The following is a 21816-nucleotide window of genomic DNA, read 5'->3' as shown; positions in this document are numbered from 1 at the left end:
GATACAGTGGCAACAATGACGTGTGGTGTGATACAGGGCGGTGCCCCGCCTTCTTTGTCGTCACTTGTCGATCCTCACCGTAGCTCACGCCTTCCTCAACATCCCTTCCCCGATACCCAGCACCGACCTCTAACGACCTCCCGGCGAGTGGGCGGGGTTTATGGCTGCCCAACATGGCTATGATAACAGATACCGGGTTGGTAACGGGATGTGCCCCGCGATTGTGGCTGACGTTTTCAGATATGTGCTTCACGCGATCCGGCTGTCCGCTTTGCGGACCACAGACGACCCCCTGACGCCGCGCATTGTCACCCTCGATCCGACCTTCGGAGGCAACCCCTACGTCCAAGCGATGGGTTTGAGTGACATTGACAAGTGGCCAGAAATAAAACGAGCACTCGATTCACCGGAACCAGAGCAGGAGCCCGGTGCACCTGCCCGGCGGCGCGGCGGTGCTTACAGCCCTGGGGAAGCGTCTACGCCCTCGGACGTCGCTGGCGCGGAGCCACCGCGACCAGGCGGGGCAAATCTGCGTTACACGCAGACTATCATGCCTGGAAACCGAACGGGTGGCCTCGGCATGCGCGTGACAGGGCGACGTGACGACGGACGGCGGCGACGAAGAGATCCCGACAGCCGGCCGCGAGCCGACTCGGAACCGGAACCGAAACCGCCGTCCCTGCCCTTGTCTCCTGAGCTGCGGAGTGAGCTGACGAGCTCGAGCTCGGTGGGAGGCGCGGCTCCGAGCCTGATGGGGACGCTGTACAGCGGCGGGGCTGTGCCGGTTGAGGACCTCGGCGACGACTTGGAAGTTGATGTTGACGAAGGCTCTGACGTTGACGACGATGAAGTGGACGAGGAGCTGGTTCCCGCGCCGAAACGGCCGACACATATGCGGCAGGTCTCGAACTTCATGAAGCCGGCTCCGCCTCGCCGTGTGTCTACGATACATGAGGATGATAGACGATCGTCGACCGAGGATGAGCCCGCCTTGCAGTTCGGTCGCCAACCTCTGCATGCCCCGCGAAAGTCTGCTCTGACCGCGCTACTCAATGCGCATGTCCCGCACCTTGTGTCAACCGGAGACGGACAAGCCCCCGCCAGCACACCTACCCAGGTCAACCCGTTCAACTCGCTCTACGCCAGTGTCGCTGCACCGCCCACGTTGCCAAGTCTCAGCCTCGAGCTCTTCTACCCGCACTCTGATGAGCCCAGCGAGCCAGTCATTGTTCAAGTAAGGAAGGACGCGACCGTGGAGGAAGTCACCGGCTATGCTCTGTGGAAGTACTGGGAGGAGGGTCTGCAGCCGCCGATCGCCGAGGAGGACTGCACCACGATCAATTGGGGTCTCCGCATCGTTGAAGACGACGGAGAGGTTGACGAGGATTTCCCCGCTCTTGATCGCGAGTCGAAGATCTCCAAGTTCTCCTACGGCCAGTTCGGAATCGTCAAGGCGTCCGAGTCGCAGAGAAAGCAGAACGAGGCGATGATGCCATTGATCCAGCGGCGTCCATCTCGCATTATCGCGGAGCCCACCCGGCCACCTGTCCGCCAGAACTCGCAGCCCGCCGGCGCTGCCGGTCCAGTTCCGCCATTGCCCGTTATGCCGCCTGTTCCTGTACCTGCCGCGCCCATGCCTGCGTTGGCGCGGTCGCCAGAAGACATGATGGATGTCACGGAGCAGCTGTCGTCCTCTAGGTCCCGCCCGACCCTGCTCCGCGTGCGTGTCGAGGCAACACCAAGTGTCGCCTTCACGACCACGCTCTCCGTCCCGAGCGACATGTACATTGCCGACCTGACCGAGGTCCTCGTGCAGCGGAAGAGCCTCCAGGGCCCGTCGAGCGAGTGGGTGCTGTGCCTCGGCAACAAGAGCCTCGCGCTGCCCCTGGACCGTACCGTCGCGAGTCTCGGCAGCAACACGGAGCTCGCGCTCGTCACGCGCCGATGGGCACTCGAGAACGGCCTCGGCACAGGCGACCGGCGCGGCGGCGACCCGAACGCCAACATCTTCAAGCGCACGAGCGAGCACATGCCGCCCGACCTCACCGCGTTCACAAAGTACACCGTGCTCCGGAAGACGGGCATTGGCAAGCACGAGCGCGTCCTCGCTATCGACGGAGACTACATCCACGTAAGCTGGCGCTCGCTTTCCAAGCTGACATTCCAGATCATGCCGTCCGAGAACCGCGGGTTCTTCGACACAATGAAGACGACGAGTTTCCACGTCACGCTCGTCGCGAATGTGAAGCTCTCTGGTCGCGCGGGCGGGTTCAAGCTGTACGTGTGGCGCGACGGGGGACGGAAGCGGTACGAGTTTGAGGCCGAGAATGGGCGTATCGCGGCCGAGATTGTCGACAATATCAAGGAATTGTGAGTGCTGTTTGCTTATCCGACACAGCTGGTTAACCGAATACAGGATGAGGGAGTACCAGAAGCCAGACCGCACCTCGGCCTACATCCGCTCGTCGGTGCATCGTCCGTAGACCTAGGCCGGAGGCTGTTAGCGGTTGGTCGTAGAGAGGAGGAGAATTTGTACGCAGTGTCCATCCATATGTTGTACCACCAATGCAGATACTTGCACCATTAGCTGTAGCGGCAGTGCTGAATCGGAGTCCGCATTGGGGACGGGATCGAGATCAATCCGAGGTTTCGCCACCCAGATTCGGAATCTACGGAATCGGCCACCAACAACCCAACTTTTGCAGGAACCTGAGACCTCGTACCTCCACATTCTCGCGACTCCGCATCCGGCCGAGCCGGCCTACACCGTCACCTTGCATCTTCAACTTGACCTTTATCATTGATTCTTTCACCCGATCTGAACGACACCACACACACAAACGCACGACGATCATTCTCCACGTTCTCCACGACACCTATCATCGGCAGATACTGAAGAAGGAAACACCATGTCGTTCGGCCGCCCCGGAGCCCTCTCCGAGTCCTTCAAGGTCACCCCGCCGCAGCGCGGTTCCTTCCCGCTCGACCATGATGGTGAGTTTGGCTCTTTGGCTCTGGGCCCCCAAACTCTCTCCAAGCTCCAGGGGGGCGGCCCAGAATTCTTGCATTTGTTGCCATGCCCACGCTCCACACCTTTCTCTCGTTACCCACCCCTGACCACCTCCTTCACCTCCTACGCACCAGCCGAGCTACATCGTACACAAACCGACCCAAGCTAACAGTTACAGGCGAGTGCAAGGACTTCATGATCTCGTACATGTCCTGCCTGAAGCGTAACCGGGCCGATGCGGGCTCGTGCCGCCCCGAATCCAAGGCCTACCTCGAGTGCAGGATGGACAATGGCTTGATGTCGCGAGACGATTTCCAGAATCTTGGTTTGGGAGATGTCGAGGCGCGCAAACCCTCTGACCCGCCTGCTTCCTCCCCTCAATCTGCTCAGAATGCGCCGCCAGCCAAGGAGACGTCGAGAGGATGGTTTGGCGGGTCTTCGAGTGGTGGAGGCAGCGGTGATGGGGATAAGAGATTAGTCTGAGAGAAGAAATAGTTGAGATCACGAAGGAGGGAAAGACAGGAGCACCAGCATTATCACAAACCACTCATGCATTACATATCAAGTCTATATCGTCATGTTCGTTATTACAGGCCGATCTTGGACAGGAGACCGGAAATGACGCCCATTGTCGGCTGCTGCTGCTGCTGTTGCTGTTGCTGCTGCTGAGCCTGAATGGCAGCCTGTTGCTGCTGCACGCCCTGCCTCCACTGTCCCAATCCCGCGAGGTTGCGCTCATAGTCGGTCCGCAGCGCCTCCCAGTGTTTCTCGAGCTCCCTCAGGCCCCAGCTGAGTTCGGGCGTGTTCGTGTCTTCGCTTAAGAAGAACTCGATCTTGCTGCTCGCCCACTGGAACTTGCGGTCCTCCTCTACGTCCTCGTATGCGGCGCGGTGCAGACCCTGCTTAAGCTCGGCGACTTTTGCCTCGAGCTTGTCAATCGTGGCTCGCCGCGCGCGCAGCTCGTCCGTAATCTTGTTCGTGGCGTGGTACGCGCTCTCTTCGAGCTGGGCCATGGCTTCGGCCCCGCGACGCAGCGAACGCTCCCGGTCCATGTACGCCCACACTGTCTCGCACAGCTCGACGTCGGCCTGCAGCACGTGGTGCTTCTGGATGCGGGTCCCTCGGTAATGGCTCCGATCCTGTAACGAGTGCCGACGCTGGGGCTCTTGCGGTTTCGGGGCTTCAGAATCTCCCGATGGGGGGTTCGCAAAATCGGGGAGCGGCTTGCGCGACCCAGTCGAGGTTGTGGGCGGCCACTCGGCCGCGCTGTCCACGCCGTCACTGATAGTGCGGAACATGGGCGGCGGCCGCTGCGCAGAGTACTGCGAGGTGCGGTCGTGGGCGACACTGCCGACACTCACGCTCAGGTTGCGCGGGCGATGCATCGGGCTGTCCATGCCTCGACTGCTGGAGAGACTGCGCGGGCTGGTACCAAAGTTGAAGGGTTGGTGGTGCACTGATCCGTTGCTGAAGGACTTTGATAAAGCTTGGCTGCCCCGGAACGAGGGCTCGTCGCTGTACTCGCCAGACAGGTTCGAGAGGAAGGTGTTGTGGGGAGAATGCGTCGGGGGTCGTCCGAGACCGACGCCATCGACACGCAGGTTGCCGCGTGAACTGGACGCGGGAATCATGGCGGCAGGCGAAACCGAGCGCGACATGTTGGACAGCGTCTCGACGTCTGGTGGAGTCGGACCAACGACGGTGGGCACATTCAGAGCCTGGGCTTTGTTGCTCTTGATGCGCTCCGTCTCCGAATCTGATGTGTCGCCACCCTTCGCGGGCTTGCTTCTGATCGACGTCAGCTAAGATCTGGGGTGATCACGAAGCGTCCCCCTCGTGTCTACGTGTCTGACTCACCCCGTGGACATGCCTAATGCGCCCTTCACGGCTTGCCCCGTTTTCGCAGTCTTGTTCTGCACGCCCTGCTTCATTCCCTTGAATGCGTCTATCGCGGCGGCTCCGACACCCTCGTCACCCTGGTCTTCCTTTGCATGCCTTCGCCGGAAGAACTTGCCACGGTGCTGGTGGTTGTGCCCGTTTCCCTCTGCAACATGGCCGTTCCACAGCTCCGCCACCCGCCGCGCCCCGATCGCGTCCCAGTCTCGTTCCCGCGACTTGAGGATGCCCTTGACGTACGCCTCGAGGTTGACAGTGATGACGTCGGGTCCGGCGACCGAGCCCACACCAGCGTCTGGCACGATCATGTCCAAGCCAGACTCTCCGTCTTCGGCGTACTTCATGTGCTTCTCTCGCTTCTTCAGCGGCGTTGGTGTCTCTTCCGATGCTCCGCCCTTCAAGTTGGCTGAAAGAGTGCTGGTCGCGTTCGCAACGCCAGAAATAAGGAGGCGGTGTACCTTGAGAGCGTCGGTGGCGTGGCCCTTGCGTCCGTCAACGTATACCGAGTTGAGCTGTCTCAACCCGGCCACCGTCAAGCAGATGCTGGGGTGTCGGATGCCCAGCGCAGACGACTGAAATATCCGCCACGATTCCATGAAGCGTCGAATGTTGGTGAAGGGGTCTTTTGGAAGCTTGTCGCAGTCGAGACAGGCGAGGAGATAGCGGGTGCTAGTGATAGACGACAGCAACGCGGATAACGTCTTTGGATCCATAACGCCACCAGAAGTCTCACGCTGATGGTCAGTTACCTGTTAAGCGTGCCGCACAACTCACCTCGATCTTGAAGTTGTCGTCATTCTCCATGCCCATGATCCTCCTCCACTCCGCGATGGCCGCCTTAGTCTCGTCGCAGAACAGCCCGTCCGGCTCCAGCTGGTTGTCCTTGTTGCTATCAGTGTATCCGCCCCAAAGGCCCCAGATAGCAAGCGCACTCTGGATGAGCTTGACCAGTTCCACAACATTGAGCATGATGGGATCAGAACAGAGCGCCTCCATGTTGGCGTGTGAGTTGGTCGAGGACGACAGCAGGTTCGTCTCGCTTGGCCCGTCCCAGTTTGGCTTCCCATTCTGCGGGTTGAACCAATTGTGCCTTGGTGACGTCGGGGACTGAGGAGGTGAACCTGCTCGTGACGGCGCAGCAGTGATGGTGTTGTTTGGTCCGTTGGGTATGCGGTACTGCTCGTTGAAGTTGCGCCGAATTGCAGAGATCGGAAGCTCACTGCCCATGGCTGCGCGGCCACCGCAGCCTAATCGTCGCAGCGCGGTATTCAGTACGATGTATGGCCAGACCTCTCGCATGTCACCTCCGGGTATCGGCCACCTGCAATGTCAGCTGAATCGAAGGGAAGAGGACAGCGGTTCCGAGCGGTTCCGGCGCGACGATCGGACACTCACACTTCCTGTCCGTGGATGGACGGTGTGGACACGAGTAGCGTTCCATAAGCCGTCTTGCGGGCATGAGCGTTGATCTGCTTCCCGATCCAGTTGGCAACATGGTTAACCTCGGCTTGACCTTCCTGCTGGGAGAGGTGCGGGTCCGGCACCAGGAGATAACAATGGATCTGACGGTGTTAGCACAGACCGATCCAACACGACGTCGTGCTTGGCAGCTATGGATCCTACGCACCTTGTCCGATGGCTTGCCCGTCGAGGCCGCGATGGTGAACGCCCCATGTGTTCTAGAAAGATACCTGTGTGTGAGCGATCGGCGAATGTGTGTTGTGTGGGAGGCGATGCGGCCGATACGCGGCGCGATCCGATCCAACGTACCAGCTGCGTATTCCGTACAGCGCGTATCCGCTGAGGACGACCTCCTTCTCGACACTGAGGCGTGATTGGCTCGGGAGCCACTGCTCTAGGTCTTCTAATGGTCTATCAGTCGGGACGAGGAGCGCCGTTGGTCCGGGTGACTCCTGCTCCGAGCGCCAGGTCGAGGGGTTGGACAGTGCGGACGGGTTCGTCAATACCGACGACGAGAGCGGCGGCGGCGACTGCCCGTTCCGGCTCAGTGTCGAGGATGTCAATGGCGTAGTCGCGGCTAGCGGCGAGGAAGGCATCGGAGCATCGCCCGAGACATTGATGGAGGGCTTCTGGCTGTGTCTTCCCTGCGCGGCACTCGATGATGGCCCGGGTCCCGGCCGAGCGCTCACGCTCCCGTTCACCGCATTCGCCGCTCCGCTTGGCCGGGAGTCGCGCGGTGACAGCGGAGACGACTTGGTGGGCTGCCGAGACGAGCGCATGGTGGCGGTCAATAGGTGACGGTGCGCGAAGCGCAGTCGGGGAACTAAGCTGTTGTTGACGGGCTAGTCAACCGTAGCGTCAAGAGCACCGTGGATCCGCCGCGGGTGATTGTTTGTGAAGACGGTGATGGGGGAGATGAGGGAGTGAGAAAGGCAAAGGCTCGGAGGACGATGCCTCGCGTGCCTTGCCTTGGGGGTCGGAGGGGGACAGGCGTCGTCGATGTCGATGGTCGGCGGCGGCCAGGAAGAGATGAAGTACGGAGTGAGGATGCTCCAGACTGTGGATGTTGGCTGGTCTTTCCGGTGGAGGGTTCAGGTTCGGGCACACACCGGGTCCCCCACGCGCCACCCAGCCCGCACCCGCACCCGCTCGATCACTGTGCCCCAAACCCCAACAATAATCAGCCGATGCAACCGACCGTTACCGCCGTCACTTCCTTTCCATCTCTTGCAGTGGGGCAACCCACGACGGTCTTGTGCAGCCTCGTATCTCGATGTGTTGCGATTGCTGCAGACACCCAGGACGGCAGACGTAGCTCCTCATGCCGATCATGACTTCATGACGATCAGTTCACGTGCGGACTTACTTTCATCCCCGGCTGAAGCTGGGATTCTTCTACTACTAAGTTCTGGTCGTGAAGCGGGTGATGCATGGTTCTCTAGTATCACAATCTACAATCTGCGTTCCGAAAGGGGTTTCCAACCGTCACGGTATAGGCTCAGGCCGGGATAAGTATCAATGCATGTCAACAACAAATGGGTACACAACTAATCGCTCCTTCCGACCCGGTCTCGGATCCAGTTGAGCGGACCGCCAGAGCGCGGCGGTGACGGCTGGGCCGCGGGTCGCTCAGGCTCGCTCATGGCAGCGATGGCCTGGTTAATCAGGTCCTCGGGGAGATCCCCAGGGAGGCCCTGCGAGTACATGTGCGGGTCCAACGGCGCGTAGCCCGGAGGCGGCGGCGAGTCGGCCGGAGGGCCGTAGGAAGGAACGCGGTCGATGTTGGGACGAGCTGTGGAGCTCGACCTCCCAGAAGACGCTCGGCTCTCCGCAGCGGAGGGAGCCAGGCTGCGGTTGCTGCTGTCCGACGTCGTCGCGGATGTTCGTCCACTGCGCTCGAAGTAGTTCTCTCCCCGGAGAGAGTGCAGGGAGATGTCGAGAACGTTGGGTGTCGGAGGGTTGTGGGGCGAACGGTGGCTCGACGCAGCACTGGTGGCAGAGTCGTAGCCGTCGTCAGACACAATGTCCACATCAGCCGGAGGAACGCGAGGAGCGACAAGCGGGGTGTCGGTCGGGGACACGTAGTTGGTGCCGCCGGCCTGGTTGCGCTGCGTCGAAGGACCAGGGCCACCTTCACCCGAGCGAAGGGGAGAAGGAGCCACGGGCTGGGAAGGGTTTCGACGGTGTCGCCTGCTGGATCCACTGGATCCGTGAGGAGGCGAGGTGCCGACAGGAATGGGTCGAGCGACTTGGCCGCCGTTCATCTGAGCTGCAGCACGGGCGCGAGCTGCCTCCAGAAGGGCACTGATACCGCTGAGGTTCGGGTGCGAGTTCGAGGCTCCGGGCGTTCCATAGCCTGCGTCCAGGAGGATGCTACCACGCTCGCTGCCGTATGCCGGAGGCGGGGCAAGAGTTCCGACCATGGGAGCGAGACCCCACTTCTTGACATTGGCTTCGATGAAAACGAAACCTGCTTGGCCGAGGTTAACGTGAAGCGTGCAAGGTCCGTTCGCTCCGACAGTGGGGAAGAGATTGAGGCGGTTAAGGCCAGTGTAACAGTCCTCAAGCTTCCTGCCGTTGCGGGTGAAGAACACAGTACCCGTCCGGGGGCGGTATCCGACACCGAGAACATCGCCTTCCGCAAGAGGAGGGCCGTAGGACGAAGCGGTGAACGGGTAGTTGTGAGACTTGAAGCCGTCCGAAGAGAAGTAGGCGACCGAGAATTTGTTCCAGCCAGGAAGTCGGAAAGAGGGGTAGGGCTTCGTAGCCAGGCCGATCGCGACCTCAGTCGCTGGGGCCTTCTCGAAGAGCTTGACCTCCCAGTAGTAGACCTCATTAACCTTGGGTAAGGGTAGGTTGGCCATGACGGAGTTGCCACCACCCTCGCGGACGGGCATGCCAGGTCCGTCCGACAGGAAAGTAATCTCGGTGCGAGATTGGACAAACAGAGAGAGATTCTCCTCGTAATCGGGCTCGAACGCCCAGGCCGACACGCCCTTCTCCTGGATCGAAAGGAACTGGGACAACGTGATGTCCGTGGGAACGGAAGACGGCGGATACTGCGTCTGCCAGTCTAAATGTCAGCATGCAACTGGTTGCGGGAAGCTCACCCTTGGCACGCTTGTAAGCCTCCTGAACGTCGGGGTCGGCATTCTCCAGCCAGCGTTGCTCGACGCCCTCTGTACCGCCTTCACCAATGACGCCGTCACCCTTGCTGAGATCGAGAGGTCCGCCATCTTCCATGAGACGGATGCCGCGCTGACGCTTCATGCACAGCAGTGCAATGAGGAACATCAGCACGCCCAAAAGGACGGTGACGAGAACAACGAGGATCGGGATGAAGACAATGAGGATCGTGGGTGGTCCGTCATCGTCGTAGGTAAGCGTCTTCAAGTCCGGAGCGTCGACCCTGGCGTAGGCGACCTCCTCATACGACTTGAGGGGAACGCTATTGAGGGCTGGCCGAGAGTGAATCGATTTGCCTTCCATCTTGGTAGGAGGGGGCATCGTGTGAGTCATCCACGGAGCGGGCTCGATTTGATCGGTGGAAGCCGAGGACGTCGCTATTCTTTCGGAGGCGGCGACTTGCTCGTCCGAGAAGGACATGGTCGAGGTGTCCATTGGACAGCAGTGAGCCCCGAGGGGTGAACGAGGCAGCAGGTACGAACTGAGGTTTCTACCTGGTGGGTGTCAGAAGCGGTGCGCTGGACAGATTGCCGAGTGTGAAGTGGGGTAGAGTAAGCGGTCGTGTGGAAATGGGAATCAGATAGGGGCGACACCCCACCGCTATCCCCAGCCACAGGAGGGAGTCCGAGCGGCGGATAACAACAATGGCGACGTGCGCGGGCGAGCTGATGACACTCCGCGAACAGTGGAGAGGGGTTTGACAGTGAAGTGATTGGCGTTGATGTGACACTCGACACTCACGAGCTGGAAGGTATAGCTAAAGGATGATCTCCGAGTGGGCGCTGCCTTTGAGTGGCAATAGGGGGGCTTTGAGAGGGGCGGCGGGTGGTTGCTGGTAGTGGAGCCAGAAACGCCAGACTCGATAAGGGCGCGCTGCACCGAGACCAGTTGAGAGAGTTGCTGGGTGGACAAGTCGAGGGGGTGTTAGAAAGAACGAAGACCGAGAACGATGATGTATCCGTCTTAGCGAAGAAGGCCGAGGATCCAGTGGATGGAGTGGGTGTGAGTCTGCGGGGGAGCAAGGTCGGTAATGTGGGAGGACGAAGCAAGAGGGCGCAGGCCAGGCGGGCTGGGCAGGCGACAAGCTCAGGCAGAGGTCAGGGTGTGCCATGTGCGCTATGCGGGGTGGCGGAAGGCGAGAGGGGGAGCAGGGCCGAGGCTGATCACAGCCAGTCCAGCCAGGGTGTGTGCCTGGCGTGTGAAGGGGCGACCAAGAGCACCGCACCTGCGCACCTGAAAGGCGCAACGACCAGAAACGGCAAGAGCAGTGGCCGTCCGCCAGTCACGAGTTCGAATCCGCAAGATCGTCTCCTGCTTTTCCAATCTGGGGAGAATGGCGCTCCCTAGTCCCTCACTCACGCGTCCATGCCTCTGATCGGCACCTTCCTATTCCAGCGACCGCCACCGCATCCACCGTCCTGGACACTGCTCATCATCGCCTTGACGTGCATCAATGGCGATCGTGACTGGTCACCGTGTGTGCCAGCGACCGCAACGTACCTGCGCCGCAGGGGTGACGGAGGGTAGCGGCCTCAGCCATTCTCGTCCGCATGAGGATGTCCATGGCGGGGCCAATCTTCAGGTCACTCTGACGTTGGGTACCGAAGGCCAAGGTCTCGTACGGAGAAGCATGAGAGCCAGCAAGTTAGTAGACAAGAGTGTGACAGATACAGCACCTATGCAGAGCGGCAGATCCAGAAGTCAAGCCGATGACTTAGTAACCCACTCTGCCTAACCGGTGTGCTTCCAGCATGCATCACAGAACTCCAAGCGGCTCTAAGAGCTACAGACTATGCATGCAGATCAGCACGTCGAAGAGAAGATACGATAAGCATGTGGCCTGAGGGGTGGGTGCACGAGTGCCACATAAACTGGGTGACACGTGGTTTTAACGCCGAACCGCCGAAAACCCCGCCAAACTCGTCCTGCACTGTGGCCTGCCCGGACTTTCGAGGTCAAGCTGCAGGCAGGTCATCTCTCAACCGTCAACCGACCCTCGACTCCGGTGAGTGCATAGTGGGGAACGCACGACTCGACGATTTGCGGCGACTGCATTGCGACGAACGGCACCGACATGCGAGACGAGCGACACGACAGACAGGGGGAGACTATCGTCGGAAGGGAGGACTGAGAAGCTGGGAATGGAATGTCGAAATTGCGGGATGTTGGAACGATCAGAGGGTGAAATGCTGTTGGAACGATGTTGGGCGCTTCCAGACGTTGGCGGGATTGTGCAGACGTTCTGGGTGTCGGGATCCTGTTGATTCTGTGAAGCTGGAGCATCTAGAAGTGCGGAAGGAGTCCGGCCACTCGAAGTCAACCCACTGCCTACATTTTGCACGCGCTCCGATGCGTGCACATTTCGACTTTCAACCTGAACGAATCGAGTTTCCTGTTCGCCTGTCCGGATCCGCCTTTCGCCCACTGCAGTCGCTTTTCATTTCTGTCGCTTGTCGTCGCGTTCTTCCTGTCCTCCACTTCTTCACTCTTGCTGACATTCTCCAGACAAAATGGTCAACATTCCTAAGTGAGTTTCGGCACTACAAAGCGAAACAACGACGGCATTGGAACTGCTCTCCGACGAACGTCTGCTGCATGCTGGGACTAGAAGTCCTCTGGCAGTTTGGACGTCCGGCGCATTGCAACTTCCCTTTACCTCGCCTCTCGCCGACTTTTCGACCCGCCCTCTTCTCAGTCACTAACCATCGCAGGACCCGCCGCACTTACTGCAAGCACAAGACTTGCAAGAAGCACACCCCCCACAAGGTTACCCAGTACAAGAAGGGCAAGGACTCGCTCTCCGCCCAGGGTAAGCGTCGTTACGACAGGAAGCAGAGCGGTTACGGTGGTCAGACCAAGCCCGTCTTCCACAAGAAGGCCAAGACCGTGAGTATCTCTTGCACGCACGCACACACGCACGCACGCAGCGCAGTGCAGCGCAGCGTCGCAGCGTAGCTGCCCCTACATCTGTCCAAAGCTAACCCCGCCAGACCAAGAAGGTTGTCCTTCGTCTTGAGTGCACCTCGTGCAAGTCCAAGCACCAGATCTCTCTCAAGCGCTGCAAGCACTTCGAGCTCGGCGGTGACAAGAAGCAGCGCGGCGCTGCGATCTCTTTCTAAGCGTCTCTCGGTTGCTATGCAGTCTTAACAGCTTGAGGAGCTCGGATAGGATGCCGGGATGTATTACATTACGCATTGACGAAGAAGTTCGTGGGCAAAAATACGGGTGGTGGTGAAAGTGGCGGTGGAGGTCAGATTTTGGTGGGCGGGGGAGAGTGGCGATCTGCAGAATTATTTTGAAGAATTCTGCGCAGCACGCAAGGCGTGTGTCGGTGCTCAGTTGACGATGTGCGCGTGATTGCGTAGGGATTTCTGCGGCTTAGAGGATGAAGGTTGTCGCTGAGTTGGAGGCAAATCTACCACCCGGCGGCGGCGGGTGGCAAAAGAGCGTCGTCAGCGCAGGTTTCGGATCTGACATGCCGGATCTTGTCCTCAAGGTCTGCAAGGTCTGCAAGATCTACGAGCGAGTGAAAGTGCTCAGACTGTAGCAGGATCACATCTCCTACAGAGTCTGAGGCGTTAACGCAGCTGAGGCTACTGGCGCTGACAAGATCGTGGCCAGATAGGGAAGACACCGAGGCAGGCCGAGCCACAGGGCCACAGTGCGCAGATGGAATTCTGCAAAAATTGGCCTGGCTGGCCCGCCCAGCCGACACAGTGTACCCGACAATTCACCGAGCGAGTGAACGCCCGTCTATTCAGCGAACTGTCCTGACTGATTATGTATCAGAGGTGGTCGTGTGAGCCAAAAAAGTGATAGTGATACATCGAGTGGGGGTAAAATGCAGTATCTATGAATGGATTGGGGGTATTGCTGATCTCGTGTGCGGACGCTGGTCAGATGCTCAGGCAGCATATAGCTAGGCGGGCGCCTTCGCTCGCTGCGCTCGCTCTAGCTCGCTCACTGGCCCAGCTTGTTGGCGACCAGCTCGTAGATGAGGAACATGCACGCAGCATTGGGCACGACGCGGAACATGTGCGCCGTGAGACCAGAGTAGAGGCTCGCGACGCCCTCCTCCTTCACGATGAGCTTCAGCGTCTGCAGCAGGCCCGTGTACTTGACGACGCCGTTGACGGCGGGCTGACGCAGGCGCGTCCGGATGACTTCGTGCGGGTACGTGATGAGGGAGGCGACGGCCTTGGCGCCGCCCGAGGCGCCGACAACTGTTCCAACATAGCTCGCCCAAGACTGCTTCTCGAGGTCGCCTGCCGCCTGCCGTCCGAGCTTCTTGAAGCGCTCGTAGAGCACCCACTGGATCACACCCTCCGAGACACCGAGGTAGGAGGCCGAGAGACCGCGGTACAGCCCCGAAATACCCTCGTTGCGCACAATGTCCACGGTCATCGCCACGGCGGACGTGGCCGGCGCACGCTGCGCCAAGGGAGTGTGCGCCGCCTTCTGCGCCGAACGTACCGCCGCGCTCTCGGCGCGTTTCCGCGCACTCAGCTGCAGGCGCGTCTTCACCACCCAGATCGGGTTCGTGCCCGTCGCAGTGCACACGCCAGCAATCACCGCCGCACCGAGGTGCACGAGCGGCGAGTCCTCACCGGCGTTCGGGAATGTTCGCGCCAGGAAGGCCTTGGACGTCGGATAGAAGTAGAAGTTGATCGCACTGAGCGTCAGCGCTTGCTCTTTTCTCTTTGCTCTACAGCGAGCTCTCCATCACTGCTGCCCCAGTGCACATTGGAGGCCGCGCCCTATCGGACGCTTGGAACTCACCGAGCAGGAATGATGCCGACCAGACTCGGCCCGAGACCCTTGTACAGCGCGCGCCAGCCCTCATCGACACCTATCCGCTTGATGAGGTACACAGTGTCGACAAACTGGTACATGGTCCTGCTCAGCGCGGAGCGGGGGGACATCTTCTTGGCAGCCGCGGCGTCGGCGGCCCGCGCCTCAGCGCCGAGGAGGTGGGCGCTCTGCGACGTGTCGTTCCGGAACAGGTCGGACTGCAGGCGCGTCTTGACCACGTCGAACGGGGACGTCACGATCGCTCCGGCCATACCGCCGAGTCTGGCGTTAGCAATGTCCGCGAAAGTGAAAGCTCACGATCCGGCCAAAGAGTGCTGCCATCCCTGCAGCTGCTTCTTCTTGCGGGGTAATGGCACCGAGGCGCTGGAGCCAGCAGCGCTGGTGCTGGCGGCGGACATGCGGGGTGGGGGTGGGGTGCTGTCGGTGAAGACGGCGGAGCCAGATGTGATGGCCGGGGGCGAAGGCAGCGGTCGGCGCGGGCGTTCCGGTAGTCAAGTCACACGAGACGAGGGGCAAACAGAGAGTCCGAGATAGACCGGAATGTCAGACGACGAGGGTGGAGGCCGAGGAGATTGCTGATGGAAAAAGGACAGATGGAGTTGTAACGACTGCAAATCGTATCTTTGAGTACACTCGTTAAGCGCCGGTCCTGCGAGCAAGATTTCATTTCCCGACGCAGAAATTATTAGGGCAGGATGACGTCCCTCACCGGCTTACAGCCCACGTGGTGGAGCCGGTCTCCTGCGGTTACTTATTTGCCTCCGTCCTCTCCACTGTAACGCTCCTCCACCGCAGAGAGAGCAGCGGGATCAAATCTATCGATCAGCGCGAGTGGAGGTCCGACAAGTTTCTGACGACAGCGAGCACTTTGTTGTGACCGACTGAGACCCAAGAAGAGCTCTCATCCGCACGTACGCCCGCAGCGCAAGCCGATGAGATGTTCAACCTCATCGCCGTTAGGGTGAGCTAACTAGATCTTTAGCGTTAGCTGACAAAGCAGGACACAGTACCCGTCGCCCCGAAGACGTTCGGCATCAACCCTGCGGTGACCATCCAGGATGCGCTGAACAAGAAGTGCGTAGTGCGCGGTGTTGTTGGCGAGGGCATCTCTTGGGTTCACACTGTCCCTTAGACTACTCCTTAGCAATTGCAGCTGCGTGCTTGAGGACTTCCTAGCTGACAGCAGGTACGCAAACAAGCTGATTAAGGAGCGCGGTCTCGCGCTCTCCGTGTACGACATCCTGACGGCCGAGGACGGACGGGTGACGTGGGGCAACGGCCAGATGTACTACAAGGGTGGGTATAGCCTTCAAAGGGAGGCCAGCTAAGTGCTCTATGTCACTGGTAGCTGACAGCAGTCTCGTTCCGCTTAATGATGTTCTCGCCCTTCCTTGGAGAGGTCATTCTCGGCAAGATTCTGAGCACCACGCAGCAGTGGATCCGAGGTGAGCTAGTCATGTGTGTTCTAAGCTGACATTAGTCTCCCTCGGCTTCTTCCAGGACATCTACATCCCTCCGTCTCTGCTGCCGGACAACTCTGCGTAGTAAGCTTTTCCAGCTCCACCACAGCTTTGCCCAAGCTAACAAGTACAGCGACGAGAACGAGCGGCGATTCTTCTGGTATCCCGGAGAAGACGAGCGGAAGCTGGACGAGTCCGAGCTGCAGAACACGCTCAAGGCCGAGCGCTTCTACTACGACACGGGGGAGGTGATCCGGTTCCGCGTCGACTCGATCGAGTGGAACGAGCACGAGCCCGGACCGCCCAAGGCGCCGGACACGGAGGAGGAGGAGCAGAAGGATCCCTACGAGAGCGCCGGGTTCCGTATCACGGCGGCGGTTGGAGAACAGGGACTCGGACTCATCAGCTGGTGGGGAGAGGGAGCTGAGGAGGGAGAGGCGGAAGAGTACGCCGAGGCCGAGGAGATCGTCGAGGAGGCTTAGACTGTCATGACTACGTCTATCTGTATTATGCATGTATGCTCACTAATCGCGGCGAAGGCGGCGAAATGGGAAGGAGAAGCGGGGCTTTGCGTCTGAGACATGGTCAGGCTTGGGATTACGCGTCAGTACTGATTTGGATGCGGAACAGTGGCACTCTGGGTGCGTCTTAGGCTTCCCATCGCTCATTAGTGAAGAGTCGTCAGCTAAGTTGAGACCGAGATTACAGCCACTTCCTTTGTGCCGGAAAGAGAGGCCGCATCCGCTCTTCCCGAGCGTAAGTGCACGTGTGCGGGAGGGTAGGTCGTGTCCTGCAGATTGGACAGGTCTTGAGTTTAGGTGGTCAGAGTGGGTTAGTCTGCGACTGATGCATTTCACCCCGTGCTCACCCCCCAGTCTGCGCGGAGAGAGGCATTGGAACAATTCAAGCGGGTCAGGCGCAGGTGCATGGGCGATCACGGGCTGCTCTGCATGGGTGCGGAAGAGACCGCAACCAGTCCGCTTCCGAGCCCCTCACGGCTGACCACTGCGCGGTGTGGCCCGGTGTGGCTGCAATGTGGCTTTCGCCCACTGACGATGTCCTCGACGTCTGCACAACTGACAGGCTTGCATGTGATCGCAAGCTTTTTAGAGGACCTAGAACGAGAGCAGGAGTAAGCGGCGCGCGCGGGCTTTGCTTCCTGCTTTGAATAGGATCGGTAGCAGGTAGGAGGCAGGGTCGATCCGATCGGATGGGTCCCCTGGTCGGATGACGGTACGGCGGGTCAGGTGTTCCGTTTCACCTAGACCTCCCTCCTCCTCCTCAATGCTTCCTCGGCTGCATATTCTGCCGTCGTCGCGTTGACCAAACTCGGGAGGCCGCGAGTCGGCGTACGTTGCCCAGTGAGACGTCCCAGCGTTCCTGCGTGTCACCAAGTCAGACGAGTTGAGCTCGCGTTGCCACCTCGCGCCTCGCGTCGTCGAGCGCGATCCCGTCGTTTGGGCCTTGTACGTTGTCCAAAGTCCCTGCTCTTCCCGGGTTCTTCTTGCGATCGAGGCAGAAGGGCGGGGTGGGATTTGGGAATCAGCCGCTCTGCAGAACTCAAGGTTCAAGGCACGTCTCCGGTATCATTGCGGGCGATGGCCAACTGGCTGGACCCACACGACGGTTCATGAGGCGAGTAAGGTTTCCTTCACCCCCCTTTTCCTTCATGGCTTCGCATGCGTCGTCCCTTCCAGCAAGGAGGCAGCTGATTCTTTCAAGCGTGGCAAATCTCATGACGAAATTTTAGACGCTTGCATTGCTCACTGTGAGAGCACGCACAGTGGGCGAAAGTGGGTGAGTGCCATGTCACCATAGACGCGCTCGTACGTATGTCTGTCTGTGTGTGCGTGTATGCGCGAATTCTTCGGATCCCAGAATACGGGTTGGACGGGTTTGATGCAGGACCACATCCAGGGAATCAGGTGCGCAGGATGCTGTAAACAAACAAGGGTCTAATCAAGCCTGCCCGCACTGCCGGAGCTGAAGCAAGGAAAGGACAAGGGAGCGGGGTCGTCCTAGGGGTTTGGTTTGCTTGAGCTGCGAGGGGCCGCTGATGCGGGAATGCATGCATGTAGAGTCTAAGAGCGAGCGGAAGAGCATGAACGTATGCAACGAGTCTGCCATTCAAAGTGCATTCGGCCGCTTCTAATGCTTCCATCAGGTCATTAGGAAGAAGGCTAATGCATTTGTTTACACCGGATCGAATTTGTTATTTCATCCCGATCAAAACATTACTGTACGCCCGCACTAAGGCTTCCAAGATCACCGTGTCGACAAGACTGCTGACGGCTGGCCGCTCATCTTGGAAACAGACTCTCTACTCTGCCGATCCCATCTCTCAGCCATCACAGTGTCGGTCATCGCCATCATAGCAAGATCATAACACCTTCCTGTCATCATGCCCACAGCGGCCATGGCATCGACATCACGACCCCGCGCCTCCCCCGTACCACCCGTTCCCCCCTCCCCGAGCCTCACCGTCAACAGCACAGACTCGGACAGTTCCCGAGCCTTCGCCAAGCCCCCCTCGTCGCCTTCGGTGCACAGCTCCATCTCCTCTGCTCGTCTTCCCCAACAGTCCCTCCCGCCAGACAGCTACAGCGACTCATACAGCAACGGCAACGGCTTCAGCCAACAGTCGGGTCAGAACGGGCAGCCATCACCGTCACCACCGCTCACGAGCCGGCCACCTCACCATGCCCCAGTCCCTTCAGAACCTCTCCCGGACTCGCTGTTATGTCGCTCGACCTTTGCTGCGCTCGAGCACTCGGCTGGCACGCTGAAGCATCTCGCCAAGACGGTGCTTACCGCCAGCGCAGCTTATGTTGCCCTCCTGGAACAGCTCGAGACGGCAGAGGACGAGTTGTTGTCATCTCTCGGCGAGCTCGGCCGCTGGCTAGAGGGCGGGTACGGTGTCCAGGGTGATGTCTTTGACAATGCCAATGGTATCCGCAAGGTTGCCCGAGAGCGTCGTGCTCGTGAACGAGAGGACCTGCAAGAGATGGTGCTGCACTCGTTGAGCGCCGTCAAGGGCGAAATCAAGCGCCAGGGACTGACCGGCGCCGGCAGTCAACAACACAAGTTCGAGGTACGTTATGCGTTATGAATTCCGGTAAACCAGCTGACTGGATCAGAGCGTCGCGAAGCAGTACTACTCGGACACGGCCGCCTACCTGTCGTCATCATCTGGGATATCATCAAATGCGGGTTCGAGCTCGGCAGACGTTGCCCAGGCGACCCGAGCCGCCCAGTTCGACCTCGCGCGCTACAACCACCATTCGACGCTTCTGTACGCCGTGCCGCCGAGCTCTGTTGTGTGTCTTGACCTTCTGGTCGGCATGTATGGCTGGGTCGGCAGCCTCCTGAGCCAGGTACCGGGTAAGCGGGCAGACACACACCCTCCGCCTCACGAGCCGACCGACTTTGGGCGACAGCAGGCGAGCGGCGTCGACACGCCCACACAGCGCGGCCGACAGTTAGCCGTGAGCGAGACGCCCGTGCGCCTGTTGTCTCGCGACGATGCCAGTGCCCGTGGCTCGTTTGACGCCCTCACGCGGTCGTTGACGCTCTCGCTCGCCCACCTCCACCACGTTCGGAACGACCTGCTGCAGGGCTGGGCTGCGAGGGAACAGCAGACGACGGTGCTCGAGAACGCCGCGAGCAAGCTCTCGGGCAACGGGCTCGAGACGCCGCGGCCGCGTGTGCTCCCGACGAGCTCGACGGATCTCGCTGCTCTCAACGCAAGCAAGGAGCACAAGGGCAAGAAGATTAACAAGATCCTCGGCGGACGCAAGATCCGCGGTCTCTTCTCCTCGACAAACGCGACGTTCACGCATCTTCCCTCGGCCCAACCGCTCGTCGAGCGCGCCCCGCCAGTGTCATCAGCCAACGTCCCGCCCTTCCCCTACACGACGCAGAACTTATCCCCGCGGCGAAGCTATGAGCAGCTCGGCGACGTGCCGCCGCTCGGCACACCAGACGGCTCCCCGACAATCTCGGACGGTGGTGATGGACAGCTGCCCCTCCCCCCGCGACCTCCTAGAAGTAGCTCGCGTCACGCGGCGCGCCACTCGATTCAGCCCGGCGTCAAGGTGTACCGGTCCCCGTTCCTGCCGGCCGACAGCGCGAACAATGTCGGCAACTACGACTCGCAGCGCTCTGTCGCGCTCGCTGACACGGCCGCAAAGCTGACCGCCGACCACCACAAGCAGCCGAGCACGTCGCCGTCGCTCGGTGGAGTTGGCGGCATCAGTGGAATGGGCGACGAGGACGAGCAGCGCGAGCTCGCCGGACGAAAGAAGGAGGGTGTCCTCTGGGGTACGGGGACGTGGGAGGAGCTCGAGAAGGGCGGCACGCGAGGCAAATGGGACCGTAAGTTTGCTGGTCTGAACCCAACTGACATCAGGCATCTGGGTCGTGCTGGCACACTCCAAGATGTACGAATACAAGGACGGGGGCCCTAACAAGCCCGAGTCGGCTTCGACCGTGATCGACCTCAAGTTTGCGAGCGTACGCGAGGGTCGTGGCACCGACCGACGCTTCGTGTTTGAAATCGTGACGCCCTCGCACGGCAGAAGGCTATACCAGGCCCTGTCCGAGGCGGACATGAAGACGTGGATCTATGCGCTGTGCAACGCTATCGAAGCCTGTATTAACGGTACATCGACACTGCGGTCTCTGAACGACGTGAAGAAGCTGGCCCCGCCGGACTTTGACGACGACGACACACTGCCTGTCCGCAAGGGGTCGGGTCAGTCCGACCGTGATCGAAGACTGCCCATTCCGCCAGCAGTCAAGCAGAACACGAGCCGGCACTCTCTCCCCGCCCCGCCGCGGCCGGCACCGCCACGAGGCGAGAGCTCAACCCCCCGCGGCGGACAGCACAGGCAAAGCCTGAAGAATCGAATCAAGTCATCAGCCGAACTTGCAGGCGACAAGCTCGGAAGCAAGAGCGGCGGCAAGGCAAACCGCAACTCGATGGACCTCCAGCAACGCCCGGCATTTATGTATGCTAACAGCTTCAACCACCGGGAAGAGTACTACGACATGGAGAGCGACATTGAGCGGAGAGTGTACGAGATGGCGGGGCTGCAGCGGGACGCAAGGGATGCACGCGAGCAGGCTCCCAGCTCATCAGGGCATAGCCAGGCGCAGTACAGCCAAACGTCACACAGCCAGCAGGGCCAGCCGCAACCGCAGTATCCGGACACAAACTTGGCCAGTCTCCGCGCTCTCTCGCCCGTACTCGGCTCCCCTGGTCTCCCACCGGGCATGGAGGAACAGGCTGACGTCGAGCCTGCGAAGCTGGACAAGGCGCTCCTCCGCCAGATCGCTGATACGGGCGCGAATGCGCGATGCGCGGACTGCGGGAAGCGGACAAAGTCGTCTCGATGGGCGACGCAGAGTGAGTCGAGCTTTGCATATCAGGGCATCAAGCTGACAGGCAGGTCTGAGGGATATGCCAATGGTCATGTTCCTGTGTATCCGTTGTTGTGGACTGGTAAGTCTTTCTAAGCTGCTCAGCCGCGTTGTTTCAAGCTAACACGCAGCACCGCGGTCTTGGCACGCACATTTCCAAGCCGCGGAGTGTGGACCTGGACAACTGGGCACCCGAGGCGATCCAGCTTGCGCAGGACTGGGGCAATGCACGGGGCAATGCGTTCTGGGAGCGGAACAAGCCCATTGACTGGGTACCGAGTGACGAGTGAGTATATTTTGTGATGGCAGTGGCTGGCTCAGGAGCGCATTTCGGCTGACGGTGTTAGGGACATTCAAGACTATATCCAGGCCAAGTATGTGGAGGCGCGGTGGGTCGCGGAAGTGGACCGCGAGCTGCTTGGTCTGTAGTTATATTTCACCTACCATACCATTCATTATTCTGTAGCAGGTACTGTGTGCTTGCTACCCCCATCTCTTTTGTACAACAAAACCTTAGGCCGTAGACGAAGAGCATGGTGATTGTTCTTTTTGGACTCTTTAGTTATATTG

The 21816-nt window shown here is 60.0% G+C and overlaps 6 protein-coding genes across 6 annotated transcripts; 5 read left to right on the top strand and 1 right to left on the bottom strand.

The window, feature by feature from the left end:
* Positions 1 to 173: 173 nt before the first annotated feature.
* A1Q1_00868 (regulation of cell growth-related protein) lies at positions 174 to 2483 on the top strand (the record flags this gene model as incomplete). The annotated part of the gene is made up of 3 exons (XM_014325768.1): positions 174 to 196; positions 241 to 2370; positions 2417 to 2483. 3 exons carry the CDS (start codon positions 174 to 176, stop codon positions 2481 to 2483), a joined length of 2220 nt encoding a protein of 739 aa, XP_014181243.1.
* Positions 2484 to 2909: 426 nt separating this feature from the next.
* Positions 2910 to 3493, top strand: A1Q1_00867 (metal ion transporter; the record flags this gene model as incomplete). Its single annotated transcript, XM_014325767.1, has 2 exons — positions 2910 to 2994; positions 3189 to 3493. 2 exons carry the CDS (start codon positions 2910 to 2912, stop codon positions 3491 to 3493), a joined length of 390 nt encoding a protein of 129 aa, XP_014181242.1.
* An 8570-nt stretch (positions 3494 to 12063) lies between these two features.
* On the top strand, positions 12064 to 12672 carry A1Q1_00866 (uncharacterized protein; the record flags this gene model as incomplete). The annotated part of the gene is made up of 3 exons (XM_014325766.1): positions 12064 to 12080; positions 12265 to 12439; positions 12544 to 12672. The coding sequence occupies 3 exons, from the start codon at positions 12064 to 12066 to the stop codon at positions 12670 to 12672; spliced, it is 321 nt and encodes a 106-aa protein (XP_014181241.1).
* An 841-nt stretch (positions 12673 to 13513) lies between these two features.
* Positions 13514 to 14616, bottom strand: A1Q1_00865 (carrier protein rim2; the record flags this gene model as incomplete). The annotated part of the gene is made up of 2 exons (XM_014325765.1): positions 13514 to 14258; positions 14333 to 14616. The coding sequence occupies 2 exons, from the start codon at positions 14614 to 14616 to the stop codon at positions 13514 to 13516; spliced, it is 1029 nt and encodes a 342-aa protein (XP_014181240.1).
* A 686-nt stretch (positions 14617 to 15302) lies between these two features.
* A1Q1_00864 (uncharacterized protein) lies at positions 15303 to 16307 on the top strand (the record flags this gene model as incomplete). The annotated part of the gene is made up of 5 exons (XM_014325764.1): positions 15303 to 15326; positions 15390 to 15439; positions 15519 to 15661; positions 15714 to 15810; positions 15935 to 16307. 5 exons carry the CDS (start codon positions 15303 to 15305, stop codon positions 16305 to 16307), a joined length of 687 nt encoding a protein of 228 aa, XP_014181239.1.
* A 1934-nt stretch (positions 16308 to 18241) lies between these two features.
* Positions 18242 to 21675, top strand: A1Q1_00863 (uncharacterized protein; the record flags this gene model as incomplete). Its single annotated transcript, XM_014325763.1, has 5 exons — positions 18242 to 18916; positions 18963 to 20145; positions 20234 to 21328; positions 21367 to 21532; positions 21594 to 21675. The coding sequence occupies 5 exons, from the start codon at positions 18242 to 18244 to the stop codon at positions 21673 to 21675; spliced, it is 3201 nt and encodes a 1066-aa protein (XP_014181238.1).
* Between the last annotated feature and the right edge of the window lie 141 nt (positions 21676 to 21816).

This window comes from Trichosporon asahii, assembly GCF_000293215.1.
Source record: "Trichosporon asahii var. asahii CBS 2479 unplaced genomic scaffold scaffold00035, whole genome shotgun sequence".
Lineage (NCBI taxonomy): Eukaryota > Fungi > Basidiomycota > Tremellomycetes > Trichosporonales > Trichosporonaceae > Trichosporon > Trichosporon asahii.
The sequence above is the reverse complement of the archived record's forward strand: the minus strand, read 5'-3'. Positions and strand labels throughout refer to the sequence as shown.